Consider the following 25,873-nt stretch of genomic DNA (forward strand, 5'->3'; position numbering starts at 1 on the left):
GTAGTAATGGTAAAAATGAAAAGGGTAGAGAGAAGACTGTTAAGGATGTTTTAAAAACCACGAGGGATTTAATACCGTAATTATATTCGTAAATAATGTGTGTTGTAATTAATTTGATGTTAACTAATTTTAGATGAATTTAAAATATACGTAAAATTCATATTGAACAGTTCATAGACTTCTGATTCTAAAGTTTGATTTTCAGATCATGTTACCTTAAGTAATGTATATAGCGTACTTTTAATAATACTGTGAGTTGTGCTTATGTGAAATATATGACACTACTGACCGTAAAAAACGATCCTTGTCTAAATATAGGTACCATGCCAACTACCCACATGGTTAAAATTGAATTCGATACGTTTAATATCGGACAACATTACTCATCCAATAACAGTTTAAAATTGTTTTATAATTACTGTTATTAAAATTTCAAACAGTCATTAATATATTTTATTGCACAACGTTTATACTTATGTTATAAGACTCACGTCCGTATATTGAATAAATACATTTGTATAAACGAAACAATAAAATATTATTTCAAGACATTTTAAATTAAGTTTGAATACACGTTATAATATATTTATATAATGTGTGTATAATACGAATAGTATAGTAACAGTATAGTGAATAAAGTTTTATAAAATTAGTATACATAATAATATTATAAAAGTTTAAATATAATTAACTGTCAAATATTTTTTGGTTTTTTTTTTGATAAGTCCAAAATGTAATATTCACCAATGTATTTCGTTTGACCCGAAGTAAATTTGTTATATTCGACCCCCGTGAAGTAATTCCTTTTCAACAGGGTTACAACGTATTTTCCACAGTGATTTTGTTTTAATTTTCCAACCCTTTTTTTATTGTGTAATAAGAACGAACCATTGAGGTTTTATTGGATAAATTGAAATTATATGTTGTGGACAAAAAGTATTTTGGCCAGGACTCGTGTTTATTAATCAGGGTAGTGATGAAAAACCATTAAAACTTTAATGTTAGACGGGTGTGTGGTAAATGAAAACAATGTAGAATATGTCATTATTAATGACTACCAGACTCAAACACGAGGTTCAGCAGACCCGCTGTGCGTTTGCTAATTGAGGTAGTCGAGCCCCTCTCTGTGCCACCAATAAGAGACGTGAGGTGAAACGCCTTTTTAGATGGCTGACAAAAAAAAAAAATAATTAATCAAATCGGAATAAACATTTACGAATATTAAATATATATTACTATAAACGTACCAAACGTTACGTTTGACGGATAAATTAATAAAATAAATATTGAATTTTAATAATGAGTGTCTGTCATGATATCATAATTAATCTTGTTCTCAAAACAGTTAAATACTAGCAAAAAAAATAAAATAAATAAATAATACAATGTGTATAAATAAAAATCAAATTAGTATAGCAATGACTCTATTAGATGATTCAAAATAGTTCCGAAAGAAAAACATAAAATATCAAATTTTTGACATCAACTCTTTCAAACAGCATAGATCTTTGTAAAAATACGAGAATTTCAATGGTTTCTTGATAAATATGAATAATAATTAAGTAAATAAACGTTTAATGGATGAAGTGTTAATTTTATGAAGTATACAATATCTGTATTCTTTGAGAGTTAAAGATTTTTAACACTAATTTAAAACAGGTTAATTGCATATGTACCATTTTTGGAACATTGATAATTTACCATTAAATGTAACACAAACAAATCAAATATGACCATCACACTAAGTACCTAAAACTTTATAAAAAATTATGATATTTTTATTTTAGTTTAATACGTGATTATAATTTATAATTTTCTAACGAAATTATAAAATAATGGCTACGAAATATTTTCCTGTGTTCAAATCGTATTAACGTGTATTATTTTTGGTAAATATGACATTATTTGACAAAGACTTCAGTGTACCAATTATAGTGCACAAAAACTTATAGGGAAAACAGCAATGTATTAAAAATGGTACACTTATAGCTCACAAGATAATGTACCGAAAAATAATGCAGCGAATAATCTGTTAAGTACCTAAGTATGTAATCTATTCTAATTAAAGGTGTAAAAAACATATGAACCAAAAATCACGTTAAGTGAAAAGTTTCATAAATTTAATTGCTCATGTTGAAAGTATCAAATGACAATAAAAGCAAAATCTATAACACAGACAACCAACAATAAAGTCAATTGTTGCATTATTGTGTATAAATAAATTTTTTTAATAGTAATACCATTATTTTTGAATAACGTTGAATTTCTTAAAATAATAAAATATACTTTCTTCCTAAAAACAAAAAAATTAATATTCAGATTTATATACCTATATATATATATATATATATATATATATATATATATATACATGAGCGAATATAATGAACGTTGAACTACCAGTTGGATTTTTAAAAATGTTTTTAATATTATATGGTCAGTATTGGTCACTGCTAACCTATACTAGTTTAATGCGGGAGCGTTACCATGTTTGTGTTGATTATATGAATATCTAAGTTATAGTTAAACGGGTACACAGTTTTAAATTAAATTTACACATTAATAAAATAAAATGTTCAAAACTGTGTTCAGTAGGTACGTATCGTTTTTAAAGTAATGATATGGTTTACGTGTGTTGTAGGTATCCATAACTCGGCGGCGTGTCTAGTATCTTACATCTCCAAAGAGACCTGTTGTTCATTTAATCGAGTGCACTGCCGGTCGAACGAAAGAAAAAAACAAAATAAATGAAAAAAAAAACATATCTTTATTAACTGATTTGATGTAGGTACCGACTGTTGTATTATAATTATTTCTTTATTTTTACGAAATTTATTTTTATTCGTATGCCCCAAGGAATGTGCGCACTTGTCACACATTATGCAGTGTTTCTTACTCTATTGCGTACAAAAATGCCTGAACACAATATAGTGGCCGCGCGGTACGATGTGATTAACGCACATAATATTAATTTGGTTTTACTGATTTTTACTCAATAGTGTTTTTTATGTTAATTTTAAGTACATTAATGGTGCAATCAAACTATTTATGTTTGAAAAAATTATATATTTAATATTTTTATATCAATTAAATACAAATATGCCAGGGTATTTCCGATAAAAACAAATGAACATGTTTATTTACAAGTTGATTAAAACCATGGGGTGCATAATATATTGCGTATTTATGTGTCATGAAAATAAAATTATTTATAAGAATATTCAAACGAACTCAATAATAGGGTTTTAATTAAGCTTTCGACACAAAGAGATAAGAAGAGATAATAAGGTACCTTTTATGCTTTTAAATTAAATATATTTTCATTTGATCATCTTAGTATCTACAGAAGTAAGTAACATACATTTTATTTTTAATCACACGTGTCAACTACAACTATATCAAACTATTTCATACTAATTCACATCTGTATTATACCATAGTATAAAACACTATTTACCTATAACCTACAGTTTTTCATTATCAATCCTTAGAATAAATATTTCTGATTTTAAATGACATTTTATACAATTCTCAATAGAAATCCTTTATAATATTCTCTTTGTGAATCTGTGTCTTCTTAGAACTATGGTATAGGTAGTAGCAAATACTTGGCGTGTAAATATTTTAGTTTTGTATGTTATCAATTGATCATCAATCATACAAGATTCTCACGAAACTAATATAGTAGTTGTATCAAAACTTTTTTCATGATTATATTAAGGTTTTTATAATAATTACTATTTATATAGAATTATTATTTAAACGTATTAATAAATATTCAACATAAAAAGTACAATGTAAGTAAATATAAAATAATATTGATATAGATACAATTGATATGGCACAATGAATGTTTTCAATTAATAAAACTTTAAAAAATTCAAATTTAATTAATACAAAATTAGTAGTTTTTTGGAACAATTTATAATAATAGTAAATATTCATATGATAAAAACTCTGTCAAGATAATGTTGATTTGAATACTTTTATTTCTTGTGTTTGTCTAGAAAATTCGCATAATGTGATTGCTTTATTTATTCAATACATTTTTTATGCTAGAAAAACAACCTAAAAAACGATAAGCAAGTACATGGTATAAATACAAATTTTAATATTGCTTCAAAATTTAATGATTTATAAAGTATAATGACTATTGATGAATAAAATTATAAAATATTGGTTTAAAATTTAAAAACAGTTCTTGAAATTTGTTTAACAATATAATGTTGTTAATATAATTGTTTAGTTTTAAAATAAAATACTAAAATATTAAAACTTTTTTGTAAAGTTGTAAATCTATTGAAATGTGAAAAAATAATTAATATGTTTAAATAATTGTTAACGTCAAGGCACAAGATCTAGAACACATCATTCATCTTGACTGTTTTCGTCTAAATATTATTGTCATATAATTATAGAACGTATTGTACTATTATTCTAAAGGGTTCTTACCCGTTTATAAATGATTAAATAAATAACTAATTTATATAGTATATTACTACAGCGTGTGATCTACACCTATAGCAAATGATACTGTTATATTTGTAGGTGTTTAAGACTTGATTACATTTATATTACCATTAGACAATAAATAGATATATATATAAATAATATTCATCAGAAATCCTTACGGTTATTTGAACAAAAATAATCTAGCTTTAAAATATAAGACCGATTGCGATCGAAGCGTTGGTCGATTGTAGATTTCTGCACGAGTGCTTTAAGAAGGTCGTAATTTTCAAATTTCTGAATAGATGTGCTTTTGGAATTTATACTAATAATGATTGTCCCAAGATGCAGTTAGTCCGTTGAATACTAACACTTAATATTAGGGTAGCTAAAAAGTGAATTTTGACTTAAAGAAAAACTTTCATTCGCGTACCTTTTTTTTGTTTGTAATTCATGGACTTCATGTATTGATTAACAGTGGGATGCGGAGATAAATGTGGTTGAATATTAGGCGCTCAATAATTCATTGAAGTTGATTATTGTTAGTATTAATGGGCGTACAGTATACCGCTGTCCGTGTAATCATATTGTGTAGTTGTGACTATTTACAATTTTAATTAAAAAAAAAAAGAAAACCCAAAATGTTCAAGTTATTATTATTTTACTTATGATTCATTGAATTATGATGATGAATATGTATTATTTTTTTCTTATAAAATTGATCACTAACCAGTAACAAGTTTGAGTTTCATTAAGTCACGTGACATTTTTTTTTCAAGCTATACGATTGTTTTCTTTATATTATAATTGACGAGTATGACTTTATCACAAATGCAATTGTTTTGCTTATACATTTTTTTTTAGATGATGTGCATATATTTTATTTTGAACGTTTGCCATAAAGGTCATTATTGCCATTATTCGTGTGTTCTCCCTTAGAATAGTATAATCGAACAACATCCGTCTGCTATACATGTGACAATAACCATATTAGTGGTATTTACTGAGGGGCGTAGTACAACTTAGTCACCATTAATTATCCGGAAACTGTTCAGTTCGCGTTTCTCATGATATATAATTAATTTAAAAATAGGTAGGTAATAACCATTCTTAAGATTTTGAGAAAAATTTTATGATGTTTTAAATTATTATTAGGTAATGTGATATTATGTTAATAATAAAATAATAAACCTATACATTATATATTAAATTTGTACTAACATAACACCGTAAAATAATTACATTGAAATTATAATAAGATATACTAATTTAAAATTGCAATGCATTTGGTGTAGCAATGACTAAAAAAAAAATAGTGTTTTTGTAATTGATTAAAAATTATTTTGTTTGATAAAAGAACGTTATTAGCCGTTTAGTGAATCATAAAGTACATTGCTATATTATTATAACATAATAATTATACAGTAGCTTTGACAGTGTGTGGAAATGTCGAGAATCAAGTGACAACTGTAGTGAATTTAATTATAATACATTAATATGTGTATGAACTAAGAGGGTTATTATTTATTACATTACAATAATAGTTAAATGATTACGGTTTAATGGACATCATGACGTGTAAAGTTCCAGCGAAACGTTAATATTATTACATTTTGCTCAAATAATAGAGAATACATAAGTGAACGCATTTTTTTATTTATATAATTACCCAATTTAATATGGTTTATTATTTGTATTGTTCTATACAATAGAAATTAAAAATTATGTCTGGTTTATTTGACCGGTTTAAAATACAATTTTTTGGTTGTTTTTAAATTTATATTTTTTAAGTACCACAATCACATTTAATTTTCGTTATTTAATATATTTTTTATATATATATATATATTATTTTATACAATATATTTATGGCATACATGTTTATATTGTGTATACGATATTTTATAGCTACTAAATATTGAAAAACATTTTTACTGAAAATACATTACTTATAGTGTAAGACGTTTTACGTATTTTTCGATGTATTAAATATTATTTAATCAAAATAATTACAAACACAAGTATACAATGGGTTAAATTAAATTATAATTTAATATTAAATTTGGACCTCTGACAAATATTTTAATCTATAATAATATCTTGCAAAACATGCATATAATTTTATCCTAGTTATGCTATAATATACTTAAATTAAAAAAAAATTATTTTATTATTTATGTTTTTTATTTTAACTCATTAGAAAACATTTTCATGGATAATTAATTTTAAGTTAAATATCATTAAATCTGGAATTCAATTTCATTGGGATTTCTATGTATTTTTATTTATTTTAATTGAGTATACCATGATTACTATGTTATAACATAAAATATATACTATAGGTAATATTGAATAGGTCGATAAGTATAATTTTCAAATCTACGTAGATTATATGTGCATATAGATGGTATATACGATTAAAAGGGTAGAATATATTATTATACTACAGTTGATCATTAAAATTCTTCAAAGGTGAAAGTTTGGCAAAATTCTATTTCAATAACTTAACTTTAACGAAACTTAAATCTATTTAGCGTTAACTTTGAATACGTAAATTGATAGATTTATTCATTGAACAATATTCAAATTAAATTAGTAGACATTTTGTTTGTTTAAAATATAAAAGTGATAAAAAAAATGAATAATTTCTCGTGTATTTATATGTACTTATTTTAAATTGTTTTGTTATTAGCTGGACTACTACAACTAATCATGTAGTTATTTGTTTTACTTGAAAATGTTATTATTTTACAATAAAAAAATAATACGCTGATTTTTACAGGACTTTGAATATTTTAAATTTTTGTTGAAAAAAATAATTTGTTTTTAATAGTTTTATAGATTGGTTGAATATTAATAAAGTAAAGTTGAATGTGTATTCGATTTACTTAAGTTATAGCTTATAATTATGTTGTCTTCGTTTGACGCTGCGGCCAATAACTTAATCAACTATCTATGCATTTCAAGTACTATAGATATTAAGTATTAGATTAAAGTATGAGCGAAGTGATTGAAATTGTTGGTCTTATGATCTTGTTTTTTCCCAGAATATCCATTAGCATTTATTGCGGTAAAAAAGTTATTCAAAAAGATTCTTATAGAGCCTTTTTGTCAGTATTACATTTAATACAGATATTTTAGGTATTTTTTTCAGAAATCATGTAGAAAACTCGGGTTTAATTCCAAGATTCGAGAAAAACTTTGTACATGTATTACGTCTTGTTAAAAATCCGAAGACTTTAATTTTTCTGATTATTTATTTATTTTTTTTTTTTTTTTTTATAAACTACCCTAAGGCATCTTTATTTAAATAACCAGAGGTCTTTATAAATACAATACATAAAGGATGTATAGTATACACGGTATACATAATAGTCAATAAATAATAAATAGTATGATATAACAGTTATACTAAGTAGGTATACAAATTTGTATGTATACATGAACATGTTTGGGTTATACCTCCAATGAGGTAAACCCTATACCTATTATTTATTTTTGTAATATTTAATTATATCGTGTAATCAAAAAACTTATTTCACCATTTTTATGGTCTATACCTAGTTCATTTTAATAATTTGTTTTTTATCGCTAATATTTTTAAATTTTAAATGTTTAAATTTATACAATCTAATTACCTGAAGGCATTATATTTTTAAAACAATTTGTTATAATAATTTAATTTCATAAGTTGTTTTATGTTTATGGAAGAGTTTAATGTTTGAATTATGGCTAAATTTTGTTTTAGAAACTATGATTTTATTATTAATTAATAATAAAAATAAAAATTGTAAATTTGGATTTATGATTATTGAATTAAAAATTGGTATTTACGCAAAAAAAATTATATATTAAACATATTTTTTAAAACGTCATTATAATAGTTTTTAATAGATTATAGGACGAATTTATTTTTTGTTTTAGTTTTGTATTGCGATGTGCGATGTATTTTTAGTTAGATTATTTGTGGATTTATATTAAGAATATTTCAACTATTAAGTTTTGGGAAATTAAAAATAATATTACGATATAATTATTCATAACCATTTTATTTTTAATTTAATTTTTAATTTTTAATTTATTTTAACTGTATTGTATACAAATTTTGAGTTAAAAATGATTGAAAAAAAACATATAAATGTCCATTAATATTAACAATGATGTAACATACACCTATTATTGCTGATAACCACGTAAATCCGTTTACAATAATTGTCATCGCTTGAAAACTGTTTGTAACGCTGCCTTGTGTAGATTTATACGTACTACGTACACAACACCCAGTCACTGTAGTATAATATTGCCTGTATTTAAAAAAAACCTGAGAGGGAAAACCTCTGTTGTACAGTAAGTGTCAACCTCGACATCGATCAGTAAGTCACTGTAGTGTTAGTATTAATTAAAATTCAATGATGTATAATTGGATATGAATAACGATAACGAAGACATTCAGTCTATATTACTTAACATATTTTATAATATATTAATATTACAGTTATAAAGTAATTTATTTTAATGTAAGGTAGGTATAAATGTAGGTCGAATTAATTCCGAAAACATTGCATTTAATAATGTTATTGAGTGTATATTATATAATAATATACAATACAAGTTTCAAGTACCCACGAATAATAATATATTTAAATCATAAAAAATTAACTAGAATCGTTATTTTTGATTTAAATATATAATTATGACCAAATTTAAACTTAAAATGTTTATAAAAAACTGCGAGAAACCTGGAGTTAAATTTTCAATCCTTAGTTATAAAAATTGAACATTTAATGGATTTTTAATAAAAAATATTCGTGATTTTTGCGATTTTAACGAACTTTATCAAAATTTAAATTGTAAATGCTTATAAATAAAAATCACGTTTATGTATTATTAATATTTTTAAATATCTACAGTAAAAAATAAAAACTTATGAGGAACTACCTTATATTGAAATTTCAAGTTTTATGTCTCGGTGAAATATTTTTTATCAAAATGTATAGAAAAAAACTAAAACAATATTGAAAATGCATATAAATGTTCAGAAAGTGTAAAAATATTTAAAAAAGTATACCATATTCAAAAAATACTAATTAAAACATTTTTTTTAAATTTTTAAGTATCTACGGTTTATTAGTTTTTGAGTTAGGTAAAAATAAAACCAATTTTGTTAAATACTAATTTTATAGATATTTGAAGATCAAATATATACAGAATTCTCCAATGTTATAAAAATGTATACACTACGAGTATTTTGCAGTAGAAAGTTTATAAAATATACAATTTCTATAGCTAAGATTTGACAATTTGATAAAATGTTCCATTTAAGTACCTAGTTCATATTTGAACAAAAACAATCTAAACAATTTACAATCACAATTATTTTTTATAAATAGTTCAAGTTTAATTTGAATAAAATTTCACTTTGTTGATAAATAAAGAAGTTAGTTATTTTGTTGTAATTCAAAAACATTACATAAACATGGGTAGTTTAATTCAAAAGTTAATATTTAACAAAATTTAATACGGTATAAATAAATAGTATTATAATAATTAAATATACTTATAATATCATAAATAATAAAAAACGGGCGTAGTGTAGTGTATTGTTTGGCAGCTATCACTAAAAAGTGCCCACTCGACACCTAATGTATAGCTAATCGATACCCTTATGCCTCTCCTTTTTTTATTTTACTTTTAAGTACAAACTAAATCTAATTTGCTATCAGAGACCACCATCGACGTTGAAATCAAAGCACTTTATTGCTCCAAAAAAGTTTTGTGATAATAGACAAAAAAATAAAAAACACATATCATTGTAAAATCAATAAAGTCATCACTCCACTCAGAAACTAAAATATACAAGCATTCAAATAAAAATATTTTTAGTAAGTTAAGCAAATACAATTAAATTATAATTTTAAGTTGTCATTTTATTTTTACCATTTGTTTATATAGTTAATGAAAATAAACTGGAAAGTTAATAAAACACAACAAATTAATTTTCGATGACGTTTTCTGTTTGTGTTATATTAAAATGTAAAACTTTTCATTTTATGATATAAAATATTATAGCATTTTTATTTTGGTTGGCAATGAAGAATAATAATTCTTAAAAGTGCGAAATTTTGGTTTGCCTTAATGTGTTCGGCTAAGTTAATTTTATGGAAAATTTATTAATGTTTTAACTTTAAAACGAAGTTTATGCTATTATTTTTATATTTTTTTTGTCATAAATATTATGACAATCGTAGTTGACCAGAAAAATTATTGGATAATAATAATTATTATTTGCATATGACTAATATTTTTTTAGTCTCCATTCAATAATGTAATTTTATTAAGATCATCAGTTGAATTTATAATTAATTCAGTGTTAGTAGTATTATGCTTTATTAAAGTAATGCGCAGGTCATTCATATTATATAAGAATGGTTCATTTAAACATGCCGGATTGTGTTGGATGAGTAGTAAAAATTATTCTCTTTTAGTATTTTAAATTATTCTTTTATAATTTAAATCAGTTAAAAGGATGATATTTACCAACGTTTATTTAAAAGCGAAACTGTTCTAAAAAGAATATGACAAACAATTCAAATGCAAATTTATAGTATTTTTTTTTTGTTTTTTTTTTTTTAGTAAAACATATTTTGTATTTTATATTAATGAATATTGTATATATATATATATATAAAAAAAAGAAAATAACAAATATCTGCAAAGGCTGTATTTAATATTGAGGCTTGTGTATTTTCTATATTTTAAATCATTTTTCTATACATTTTACACATAATATCTTGCGTTTTAATTTTTGATAGACACTTTATAAATTGATTTTGATTTTTTTTTAATCTGAATGTACAAAAATCAAATTTTTAACGAGCAGCTAATTAGTTACAAATAGCGATGTAGCACGTATTAGGGTATACATTGATATACAGCGTACCTATAATTATTTTTCCAATTTTATAATGTGAACTAAATATATTGTGTATAATTTGCATGTGTATATGGCAGTATGGTTAGGTACATAAATATATACATATATTTTGATTCAAGTAATAGTAGTAATAAATATTAATACGAAACCTTGTGTTAAATTTTTAATGACGTTTTACAATTTCAATTATAACTTATCACAATTTCTGTGTCAAAATATTAAATATTTAGTATCTTCATCGTAGTTTTATGATTAACCTTATTATGTTGTTAAAATATATGGTTTTAAAAAAGATAATTTAGATTTTATTTTTGTGTTTTTTTTTTTTTTGAAAGATAAAATTTCATTGCATAAAAACAATGAGGTACTAAAAAAAATGTTTGTCAGTTTTAAAGTAATATTATTAATTTGTGTACCATTTAGTTATAATTATTTTTTATAAATAAATGTACTATATTGTACCATGCAATTTAGTTATGTATTAATAATTGAATATGATTGCCAAATTATTAGTGAATTAAGGTTATATTTTTTAATTTGTTATTTAATACGAGTTTATTATAATATGTAGGTATAATTTTATACTTTGATAATCAACTCTAATGAATTCAACTATAAGTTATTATAATAATTATAGTCTATATTTTACTCAAATTTAAGGGTTGATTATATTGAGCATGCTATATATTTTATACACTTATATACGTTTTACACTACAGTGTTGCTTGTTAATTGAGTCGAAGTCAATTACAGTTTTATGAAATGCAATTGATAATAATTTAATTGACTATCGTTTTAAAAGTATTTTGGGTTTTTCGAAACTATTTAATCGACTAATATTTAAATTTAGCATCACTTAAGTCTGGGATAGGTATGCATAAAGCGATGACGCATACTGCATTTACTATTACACATACATGGTATAAAATCTACATACCATTACAAGTAAGTAGGTATTCACAATGACTTGTTATAATTTAGTTGGCTTAAATGTAATATAAATATCAATGTTGAAGAAATTAATTATAAACTCGTAATATGGAAAAATATGATTGCAGTTTCTGTCATTACATAATTTTTAAACATTTAACTAGACTATATTATTATATTTCAATCTTTATTGCGATGTTGATTGATTGATATATACGCGGTGGAACCTATTTGGTATCATTGATACATTTTGTCGTAAAATGTATCGCACTAATTAATAATCGAAATTAATTTTCATTTTAACTTGATAACTAAGAAGAAAATTTCACACTGTGATAATAAATATATTAATTAATTTCATTAATATTGTCACTTTTATTTTGCATAAAGATTTCAAATATCGTTATTCGTTGCTCAAATAAAACAAGTACCAATTACTTCCCTTTTCATTTCAACAATAGGGTATAATGCAGTTTGTTTTTGTAATGAATTCATAAGTAAAATTGTTCATTCTTTTTATATGATACCATCTTTAATGGTCTTTTTTTGAATTTTGTTAGCATACTCACTAGTTACTATATGAAACATACAATAATTTAAAAAGTTATAATATGAATACAAAGGATTTTTTTTTCTTATTTAGTTTTTGGATTGTTTTACCATACTATATGTTACCTGTCAAAGCGGTTTGATAGTCATTTTTATTTGAAGAAATCAAAAATATAATATTTACGATATCGAAAAAAAATATTTTTGGGATGGAATATTAATGTTTTTCAAGTGTTTGCACTTCGTATCTAAAATTGAGTGATAGAAATCGATGTTTGAAAATTTTAGTATGACTTGAAAAATAGTGACAACTAAAAATGACTTACGCAGAAAAGTAAGCACTTTTTCAGTCAGTGGAATAGTACTTTAAAGGTCCATATACTTATATTTTGTATTAATATAATATTTGTATTAGCATAATATTAAATCTATACCTATGAATATTATGTTACATAATAGTAGACAAACGAAAATGCCTATAATATTATTGAGATACGCATGTAAATATAAATTGTAAAGGTCGAATCATGGATAACGACTAATCGATCAGAGAGTGTGTGTGTGTATTCTAGGGTTTCTAAGCATGACCACAAGGTCGACGTACTTAAAGAATAAAATATATATGAAAAAAAAAATGAAAGACACAGTTCTTACTACTCAAAACGATCTACATTATATAATTTAATTTATAAAAATTCTGCGTCTTGTGCTGTTTCTACTATCCCATTTTTTTTTAAAACGTATTAGTTATGATTAAATAACAAAAATGTGACCAAATAAATTTACCACAATGTGTGCAGCTCAAAATACCGAAATAATGTATTTGGATAACAGTTTATGTACCGGACATTATTCATATTTAATAAAGGTACATTAAGTTATTAAGAAAAAAAAAGTTTTAAAAAATATAAAACTAAATACAATTTGACATTGATTGAAAAATCAAATATTTAGTTCTTTCGTAAAAGAGATGATATAACTTATTCGTATTACACAATAATGTGTGTGCCTATTTATTTTATTAATATTTTATTGGTTTATCGATAGAGGCTTAGTGCAACGTCCAAAAACCACCTGCACGCCGAAATTGCCTATGGACTGCGCCAATGCAAGTAATTCATTAAATTCTCAATCATTTTTACTTTTTCGCTGGTAAATATATCTTAGATTATAATTGATTGGGGTAAAAATGCACTAGGATATATTAAATACAATAGATCTAAAAAATATAAAATTACAATAATATCGAAAAAAAGGTGAACAAAAATATTGTATTATATGCGAAACACTTTACAACACAGTTTGTTTTAGTACATGTTAGACATATTACTTATATTAGGTTTGAATAGTTATTTTTTATACTATTTGTATGCATCAAAAAATAATGACACAATTGTATAATGATCCAAGAATACCATCTTTCGAGTACACGTTTAAAAGGCGTTTTCACATTTTAGAAATTTAATAAAAGCATATTTTATAAATTATGTAATTTTATATTATTGTATTATTATGGGTTTTTGACGTTTTTTTGTAATGAGTTCAAATTCATTTTAAAATATTTTATCACTCCTATGGTGTTCGTTACATATTTTTAACAGATATCCTACTCTTATGGTTATATCCAGAAGTAGGTGTAATTATATGCAACGTTATGAAAATAAGATTATGCAAAGTGGTTCGCATATTATACATAGGACTTTTATCGTATCATGTTAGGGTTTATAGGGTACAAAGTTGACGAGAGTTTGTGTTTTAAGGAATTTAGTAGTTTAATTTCTAACTAAATTTTACTTATCATTGATCATTAATCAATTTATTTAATTGGTACTTATTGTACGAGTATATTTAGACTAATTTAATTGACATAATATTGTACGTAAATATTCTTTCTGAAATGTATGTTATATTTTAATTCATGAATTAAATTTATACTTATACTCGTATATTACTAAATTCATCTTTTAATTAAAAAAAAAAAATGTAATAAATATATATATATATATGTAAAGTTGAATTCCTAATATTATAACCGTTAGAATAATTAAGCATATAAAAATTTAAAAGTGGAAGAAGAAAAAAAATAATTAAAATACAAGATTGAATTATAAGCATTCAAATAATTAATCACACGCCAATTCGATTACGAAGAATGCTCATAACAACTTACAGTAAATGCTTTGAAAAATGGTTAGAATACACATACAAACTGGTACCATGTAAAAATTAACTTAAATGCTATTTAAAAAAAAAGAAACAAAAAGTTTTTTATGGTATTATTTTTATTAGTAATATGGAGTTTTGATTCATATAATAATACAATGTGTATAGAATATCTGATATTCGTATATGAATAATATTTGATCGTACAAATAAAACTGTATATGAGCGCGTATACTGTCAACTGTGTATGCATATTTTACGATACGATATAAACAAATCCAATAGTTGGTCATAAAAAGTAATCACAAGGAAATATATTTCTTATTTCTTATTATAATATACATATATATTTTATATTTGTTTAATTCTAAAACTTGTGTATTATGTCAAATAAAAATCGCAGTAAAACTTAATTCATTTTAGTACACTTTTTTCATATTCGTCATTTCAATATCTTATTGATTTTGATTGACTTTTTTTTTTTTTTTTGGAAGAATTTTGGTTTTATACTCAATCTAAGTATAACATACATCGAATTATGACTAAAGAAATTAAATAACATCGATAAGGAATTCATTCCTACATACAAATAGAACAATTCAATATTGATTTTGGGTAATATTTTGTACAATTAATTAATTAATTAATTTAAATATCTCCTCAATATATGCCGTACAACTGGCTCGTGGAGAAAACATTTGAGCGGTAATGAATTTTTTTAGAAATGCAATTACATCACATCAAATAAAAATTATGCAGTGAACGAGAACAAAGAAGTTTTATGAAATTAAATTTTCCTAAGCGAAAAACAGCATTAAAATGAGACGTTGGGATTCCACGAATAATGGTTTGTGTAATAATAATGTGTAAACTGTACATTTTATAAATATGAGCGTTATTATTGGTTATCTGTTAGTTGTTATTATTAGATATTGCACGTATAATTCTTCTACTTCACGATATTTATAACAGTTGTAACATAATATATTATTATCCAGATTTATTACGATAAAACTTATTATATCGCTGTACAAAAGCTGGCAGGTACTTGCTGCATACAAATGTCAACAATTCATACGTAACACTCGTAATATCTAATAACACATTTTCGTAAAATATTGGTTATCCGATTTCAGTATCAGTTTGTCGAGATGAATTTCGGTGTAGGTACATTATTTCATTCTCATAATACAGAGACTTTTATTTAAGGAAGTTTGGCCCCTTACAATACTGTTTTCAGTGACCTACACTTATTAACCTATCAAATATATTACAAACGAGATAAGTACGGTCGAGTGATTATGAAGGCAATTTTACAGTACCTACACACGTAAAACTTTTTTTTGTTAGAATTGGGGTTTCGTGTTATTCCTAATAATACGAGCAAGTGGTTCCTACAAGTGATATAAGATATAGGATGTGCTTATACGAATTGAGAAAAAAACAATTTTCCGATCAAAATTTGTGCCACTTATAGGGACTCGTACTTCAAACTTCAACAATACATTACGGCAACAAATATTATTCAAAATCATCTTACTAAATCTGTTACACGGTTATTAAATTTAGCGGGACAGAATGATAAATTATGGTTAATCAAACTAAAAGTATAGACCTTAGGATTGTAAAGGTAGGTAAGTAAGCGAATGGTCACTAAATTTCCAAGGCTATTTATTGTCAGCGGAAAATTTACATTAAACAACTGGCTGAACGGTGGAGTAAATCTCGTATCCGGAAGCCACACCACGTCCGCAGGAAATCTTTTGTATAAGACCACAACCATTCAACATTTTGTATAAATAAATGGAAACTTGTTTATAATATATATTTATATATATTATATATTATAAAAAAGACCATATATACATTAACTATAATAACGTGGGTATTTCGGGAGATTCGAATGATTTATGTGAAGTTCCACCTACTCACCTCCTACCTTTATCGTTTCACATTCATACGGCTTTATTTGTGATCTATTACTACACACACATAAACATTTTCATATCTCAGCTCACTGTCCAGAATACTCGTCTCCGACCAATGCGACCATTCATATCGTGTACTCTGCGTGTTAGTGACTGATAAAAAATAATATTAAGACATACACACGATCTTTCGCTCCAGAAATAAATTGTCTCAACTATGGCCGTGATCACATCGGATTCATTTAGCTAGTTTTTTTTAAATTCCGTTCAATCATAATGTCAGTGACCAATGTAAAATTGTTATCGAATTATAGCTGTCACGAATACAATTTAGTGTATTACGTAGTTATTGAAGTAATTATTCGCAAATAATTATGCTCATTGATATAATATTGTTCTAGGTTTACATCAAAATGTAATTTGAGCTATAAATAAACATTCTTTATAATATATTTCACATCATATTCAAAGTTTCAGACTCGTTTAATGCGTTTCACGTATACATATTTAATTATTTTAATTGATATCAGTATTATTGTGATACAAATTATACCATAATATATTAAATTGTGATGAAATCAAAAGATAACAACTTTCAAATTTCAAAGATATTTACTATGGGTTTTAATTTGTTTTAATAGTTTTAGGATAAGTATAATTGAGTGGAAGACGTATGCAGCTTTGATACTAGCTATAGTATTATAAGTTATAATTTATAACGCATAAAAATACCTTTATTTACTGTATAATACGCAATTTATATGAAACTCAATAATCTAGCACAGCTAGTGTTTCTCAACCAGTGAGTCGCGACACACTGGTGTGTCGCCGGGTAAGTCCAAACGTGTCGCGGGAAGTACTAATATTAAATGCACGAACCTTGTGGACACTATATATACAAAAATTAATATGCATTATTCTTATGTTGTTCTTATTATGTTTAATAGTGTGTCGCCATAATACAAAGGTTGAGAAACACTGAATTCTAGCAAGAAGACATAATTGCGTTCATTCTATCTGAAAACTATCCATAGCAGAATTTCACGATTAACTGTGTAAACTGTTTAATTAGTGTGTCATACAAAATCGAGTGAAATATTTAATTAGTACAACAATCTCTACCTTGATTATTTTATTAAGACTTATTATTAATAATAAATTGTTATGTTTTTTTTTCAGTTTATAAAGTGAATTACGATTTATATTAAAAGTACCTTCGTTATAAACTATAAAACATAGATAATTACAATATTATTTTTTCATTTACAGTCAAAATTAAAACATTATGAATCCAGCCGTACCTTTTTTAGAAGCTTTGAAGCTGTCGTGTGGAGAAACATATTCAATATCGTATACAAGTGTTGTATTTGGCAAGATTGCTTTATCTTTGTTTATCCTGTATACAGCGTATTTGAATGCTACCTCTGTAGTACTGTCTTTGTCTTCTTGAGTGAAAATAGCCCCTGAAAAACAATTATGTCAATAGGGTTATAAAGCGTATGATAATACAATACTATATATAAATATTTATATTTTTTAAACAAGTTAAAGGACTTATGAAACGCATTCCATTGTAACGAGAAATAATCGTAATGTGTAAATAATAATAAGGTTAGGTATTTTCCATGATTGGGTATTTGAATATTTGAATTTTCCGTAAAGTAGCCATTTGACTAGTTATAGGAGATAAAGTGAGGATGTAAATTATTTAAACAGCCGAGAAATCAAATGTAAACCGAATAATTGAAGAGTATTTTCAATTTCAATAGTTATGTTCGGTTTAAGTAAGATTAAAAAAGTTCACAGAAAATAGGGTAATAAATAATTACTTGTGAATTTTTTTTGAATTTTAGTTTTTGCTGCTTGATCTTTATAAATATGATCTATGGTTTTAATGTCCACTATACCCTTAAAGTAGATTCATAGTATACCCTTATAATAACATTGAACCACATAATGAGACTATAATTCAACTGTTGAACGTACAATAAACGTTCAAAAGTCGTAAAATTACCATAATGTGTATTTTTATCTTTTGCCTACACTATTATAGTATTACAAGCTTGATTCAACAAGTTTTTATTCTTTATTTTTTACACGATAATTTTTTTTTTCTTCTTATTATGTATAGGTGATTATTTGAATGATATATTGAATAATTATATATCCTTGTATTTTATTGTTAGTTATTGGATAATTCGACTATAGACGCCTGTAAAGACAAGATAATAATTTATTCATGTTACTTTAAAATGAAAAAAGAATATTCAAATATGAGAATTAATAAATTTGAAAAAAAAATTAAATATTAATACTACTGAAAACTTTAAGATCAGTTATTAATAACAATTAGTAAAATGTTTTTATTTAATTAAAAACGGCCGAGTTAAGTTGCGTGTTTAAAGATGATAATAATCTATAGAGGCTAAAATACTTGTTTTTCAGTGTCAGTTTTGATAAGTTGAATGCATTACAAAGTCAACATGGATGTTTGTTTTGAATTTTCACAGACAGAAATCTGAAAGTTAAGTTAATGCTACAAAACTACATCGATTCATAAATCATAAAGCAGACGCCCAAAATCATAAGACCCTTTTTAGTTCGTGTACATAACGCTTAAAACCATTATTCAACCGTTTACATGGTTGGTAACAAAAGAGACTTTTTTTTTTATATTTTTGAAGAATAATTTAAGTAAGGCTACTACATACGTAGCGTTGTATAATATGTGTATTATAGAGTCGGTCTGATTTAAATATTCTATGAGTGGTTTCATTGGGTTCGATGGTGCACAAGATATTATCGTTAGAACGAAAACAATTAAATTTTTACTAATGTTAACAACATATCATTGATAATGATGATGATAATATATTTTAAATTTAATTAAGAGTTGCACATGTATGTTATAGAACCAATAAATGGCATAAATTATACGTTTATATAGATAACGTGTATTTTAAAAGATTTCTGTGTTGTATTTATTGACTGAAATATTAATTTATTAATATTTTAAAGATGATTTTTGAAGTTAGTATAAATTTATTAATATGTGAAAAAATAGGTAAAGTAATTATAATTACTGATATCATCCAAATTAATTTTGGTTATTTTATTTTTAGAAAAAATATCATTTTCAAAAAAAAAATGGATTCTTGGCTAATTACTAATATAATTTTTATAACTATACTTGCTTCTCTTTATTTCATACATTTTTAACTATGTTATGTTCACAGTAAGAAGTATAAAATAATTTGTCAGTTTCATGAAAAATTGAGATTTTTTCTGTAGTTACTAATATAATATGTTCTAACATGCCTAGTGATTTATTTTTAACAATGTCAGTATGATTGATTGTAACAAATGGTATGTATTTTATTACATTTTCTATGTTTTAAAACGTCATCATTTTTAAACCAATAAATAAAAGTATTATATTACATTGATGTTTACATACACCGTTAGTTAAATTACAGAAACAGAATAGATGAAATGTATCATTTCATATATTTTGTGGCTAAATTATATATTTACACCGCCCACGTATGATCACAACTTATTTTAAAATTCATTATTTTATTATTATATTAGTAATTTATACTAAATTTATTTGTTTATGTTTAGAATTAAAATTTAAGTAAATCTGGATAATTTTTGTTTTTGTATGCCATTTGTGGATTATCCTATACCAATTCAAACTTTTTTTTTTCAATGAGAACTGGTCTATTTTACCATAAACTGTTAACCATATTATGTTTTTTTCTTCTTATATTGATGTATACAAATTTTTATTTTAATGATTAGTTTCTTAGTTACCAATGTATTCAATATTAAGTCTCTGTTAGTCTATTATTTCCCTATAATCTCTATGAAGTTTATACATTTTTAATGAATAAAATCTCAATATTATTCATTGGATTTTTGTATCCGTTTGATTTTGTTCTCTATATATATATACAACTTATCTTCAATGGTATTATTTTTTATAGGACTAAGTTATATAAATTTTCTAAGAAGAAGTACTTAATAAATGCTCAAACATCGCAAATTCACAAAATATACATCTGTATTATATATTTTTAATAACGTTCATTCTTTTTTATATACTATACTAGCTAATAGGGTTTTGTAATCGTATCCACATCTTTGGAAATATTTTTAGTATATATTTTTATAAAATATAAAATATTCATTAAATTTGAAGTACTTTTGCTGTTGATTTATTTACTAAACAGTTATTGTGTATTCGTGTATACACGATAAAGATAATAAATAAAACACAATTTAATTATACGTTTTAGTAACAAATTATTAATTACAGTTTTTATAGGTAATATGTATACAATAACAATTACTGTGTGCATTTAATGAGATAAGTATAGAACCTAACGCTTTACATTATCTAGAGAAACAATCGAGGTCATTTTATCAAGTTAAGTAATCTCAAGTTTAATTAATTTTCATAAATAACTTCCACTAGTCTGCTAAAAAAAAAAAATAAGTAACCAATTTCAATTTAAGGATTGATGTACATATCACTATACTACTGATCATAAAAGCAAACATAAGTGGTGATAAATGATAGTCATAATTAATACGTTTGATTTGACAACAAAAACAATAATCTTATTGTAGCTATCCATTTATCCATATATTAGGTACAGGACTAGGATAGTAAATCCTTAATTTTCTAGTACATTGAGTAAAATCTATTTTTTTTTCTCGAAAATATCAATTATTGTAGATATATGTATTTGAAAATATTAAATTACAAAAATGGACCATGCAATACTCTTTCTGATGAAATACTTATAACAAATTAAATATTTATTTGTTAAAGTTTCAGTAAAAAACATATTTTAATAGTTAAAACCCGAATACAATTAATATAATATAGTAAACATTTTAATATATCGTGAAAAAAATTGAGAAAAAGAATTGACAGAAGAGTTAGTAAACTAAGTTAAAAAACTATAGATATAATAAATAATCCAAATCTACTGAAAAAGCAGAAAGTGGAATTTATCAAATAAAAAGTATTAAATTTGAGTTGGCCGTGACTGCAGTGTAGATGAAAGATTACGTTACTTTTTCAAGACTTGTATATATACTACCAGCGTTGTAAAGCTATATGCTTAATTGTAATTTTGGAGTGATTGAACTTATTTCTATATAAATAATGTACTTGGTGACTAATCAAATTGTCTTTCTGAATACTTTGCCAGCGCTTATAGTTTTTTGTGTGATTTTAATAAGTATGCATTTAGCAAAGTCCTTGTCACATTTTTAGCTGTTGTATAGTTGTTTGTTCAATACGCTACTTAATTAAACTAAAATATAAATAAGGACATCGACCTAACCTAATACAAATTAATAATTATATATTATAATTTATATTTTTCAAAATTAGTCGATGTATTTAATAAATATTAATTATTAGATGTAAAGTATACTAATTTTAATACATTTTTATTTTAAGACAGTGATAAAGGTTGAATTTAATTTATAGATACTTTAAATACTTTAAATAACAGGAAGCTTCAATGTTAAATATTAAATTTTTCATTTGTTATTTAATTAGTTGTATACTATTATATACTCTTACTTGCATCACAGGAATGGTACATTTCGAAGGAAGTAAATTCGACCAGTAACTTAGTTACGTTTTTGAGGGGAAATCCAGGCTTGAATGAGATGAAATTTTCATTCGATTAAAGTGGGATTTTTGAATAATAGATTTAAAAGTAGGCAAAAATCTAGCATTAGGACGTCTATAATCACACTAAATAAATTTATCAGAAAGTATAAATTATATTTTATAAGCAATTTAAAATACGCCTAAATCCATTATACATACACACTACATAAGTTGTATTTTTAGAGGTTTCTCTGGCTCATCTAATATTAAATTGATGAACGCATTACAAATCACATAATTATGATCATCAATCTATGATTAAAATAGTCGATTAATCTGTCATGATTAAAATAGTTAAATGCAGTATCATAAAAAGCTTCCAACGTTCTAACGTAAATGCACGAAGTCTTGTTGTTCGTGATGCAGCATTTAAATGACGCGATGCTATTCTAATGTACCTTTAAATATTGAGGACGTTTTGCATCTAAGGTCTGGTAGATTTGAGATTTCTTCAGGGCTTCTTGGATTAGAGTATCTTTTGTAGTTTGAGCTCTCTTAGAGCTGCATACAAAATTAGAATTACGTTTGTGGGGCATATTGTAAAATGAATAGGTACTATTAATAATACTCGAACGGTTAATACAACTACCCAACTTCAAAAAAAGATGAAAAGGTTGTTATAGAACAAGGAAACAGCTATATTCCAAACAACTACTCAATTTAACAGGAATTTTGTTTAAATATCTTAAGGGTGGAAATTCTAAAAAAAAACCCTTCATAATCGATACCTACAATATAAAACCAATATCCTCTCCATATTTCAAATGTATATCCATGAAGTTAACTTCACATCACATTAGAGTGGTTATTTAGTTTCACCCTTTTATGGATTGATTTTTTTTAAGTACCTTATGTCTTTTTTTAGGGCTCAATCTATGGAGATTTGGTATGTACCAAATTTCATCAAAATCGGTTCAGCGGCTTAGCCATGAAAACGTAAAAGACAGGCAGAATTGCTTTCATAGTTATGATATTAAGTCATTTTAATATATTTTATAATACAACATTTTGTCAATTTTGAGCTATTTTTTAATTTATTATTTTGATTTTGAAGTCATGTTTCATACACTGCAACAATTTTAATTGGAAGGAAATGTTTATAAAATTAGGGAAACAAATAAACAAGTTAGCAATAATTTCACACATGTTATTTTTTTTTTATTTAATTTGAGTTAAAAAGAATTTTTTAGTGTAATTTTATAGCAACATTGCAAAAAATGTTAGTGCCATGATATTCAAATACATATAAATTATACTGATTAATATTTTTTTAAGATGTTTATTGATTTATCTCTGTGAATCATATTTGCTTGTTAATATATTCAAAATATTAATATTCTTTTCCACTTAAAGTCTATTTATTTTACTTATAATTTTCAAAAATATTGATTTATCTATTCTCCTTTTTATAGAGTAATAACATTTTGTCTATTAATTGTTTAAATACCTTCCTAATTTGCCTCATCCTTATTTTTTGTTTTTAAAACACATGATGTTCATTAATAATATACAATTTCATATTGTAATTTTTTTTAGTGTAACTCCGAGACATTTCACACGATGACGGTGCTGTCTAAATTTAAGATTATTTTATAAAAATAAAATATCTTATTTCATCAAGCATTAAACGCAGAATTTAAAAATTTGTGTGAATATGACTACGTCTTGTCATAAATTAATATAACGCCGACTGCGACTAGGATAAGCGCTAATCGATAAGAAAAATATAAAAATACAGACGACAATTTGGGCGATAATTTAAGGTCTATTTTTATTGTGAATACGATTCGGTGTTATTGTAACCAAGACTCTGACACAACGCAAGAAATCATATTGACAAGAAGTAATTCTACGAATCGGTTTCAATATTTCGGACCTACTACGGCTTACATCACTCTATGAACAATCTCAACTATAATACACCATACGATACAAACATGACATTTATAACAATGACCATCATTGTGGTAGTATACGTGTTGTTTGATATATTCGCGCAACTCGGTCAACGAGAAATCCCCATTGTCAGCTGAATATGTGGCGTTCCGAAAACCTGAACGGCAGATTTATATTTTGTTGTGCTTAAAAAAAAAAAAAGAAAAAGTTCCAAAATCAGAAAATTAGTGTTGACGAATTCTGTTCGATTTTTAAAACAAAACTGCAAGTACCTAATAAGTGAATGCTTTATATTGATCGGGTAAAATGAGATAGATTCAACATAAATGTTAACGGGATCCACTACAATCGAGATGCATTTGGTCGATCGGCAGTGTCTAAAGCACGGCACGCATTCAATCATTGTCGATGTAAGTATATCGGTTGTAAATCCATTTTTTGCTAATGTTTAGTGGTGGGTTTCATGTTTTGTATAAGTCGATGAATTCAGGCGTATAATTCAATCTGTCACCGATGAATCGGCACTTGAATTAGTCGTGGTAAGAATCCAACATCACTTTATGTAGTTTTTGTAGAACATTAGGCAATAATAATATACTTAAATCAAGACAAGTGAAAAACGACTAAATATGTGTATAGTTGTATATGTTTATTAAAAATATTGTATTTTATTGGTACTCAGTTCTTAAATATAATTCTATTAATCACAGGGCATGTTTTTATTTAATTTACTCTGTTATAATATAATATCATGATAATAACAAATTGTTTATTCAAACTATTATGGAAGCGGAAGTTCTAGAGTGATTTGTTCTTGAGTTAAGGATACCTACCAATATATTTCAGTATAAAAAAACAGGATTGTTCAAGAACACTGTAATAGGTTTATGTACTTATTAGTTAGTTATTTTTAATCAAATACTGTGGATTATAAGGTTTTAATTTTTTAATTGCATATCTATGTTGTAGAAAGCATAATTACAATGCCTACAGTAAAATCGTTAATTTTTAGTTTCGCGATACTTTAAAAAAAATATATAAATTTCTTTTGGACACCAATGATAACGTTGTCAAGATGTAATAATAATAAAAAAAATATATATATTTGAAAAACAAATAATAACGTACCTAGGTACTTTCAAAACCATTTAATTAAAAACTTATCCCTCTAACGTTTGTCACGTTTTTATTATATTTAAAGATTTCATATGATACTAAAATGTGAGATAAAGCCCAGCTTATTATTAAAGAAAATTAATAAATACATTTTGGTGTTATAACTAAACACTGCATTTTCCATCACAATTTAAAAAAAAATACCTAAGC

General features: G+C 24.8%; 1 protein-coding gene across 1 annotated transcript in view; it reads right to left on the minus strand.

Annotated features, from left to right (window-relative positions):
• The window catches only part of LOC132923268 (glutamate receptor ionotropic, kainate 2-like), a 154,572-nt gene that overhangs the window by 48,083 nt on the left and 80,616 nt on the right, over nucleotides 1-25,873 (minus strand). The window contains exon 2 of the mRNA XM_060987143.1: nucleotides 18,255-18,416. Coding sequence (XP_060843126.1) covers nucleotides 18,255-18,416 — 162 coding nt within the window. The remainder of the gene's footprint in view (nucleotides 1-18,254; nucleotides 18,417-25,873) is intronic.

Source organism: Rhopalosiphum padi, chromosome 1 (assembly GCF_020882245.1).
Source record: "Rhopalosiphum padi isolate XX-2018 chromosome 1, ASM2088224v1, whole genome shotgun sequence".
NCBI lineage: Eukaryota > Metazoa > Arthropoda > Insecta > Hemiptera > Aphididae > Rhopalosiphum > Rhopalosiphum padi.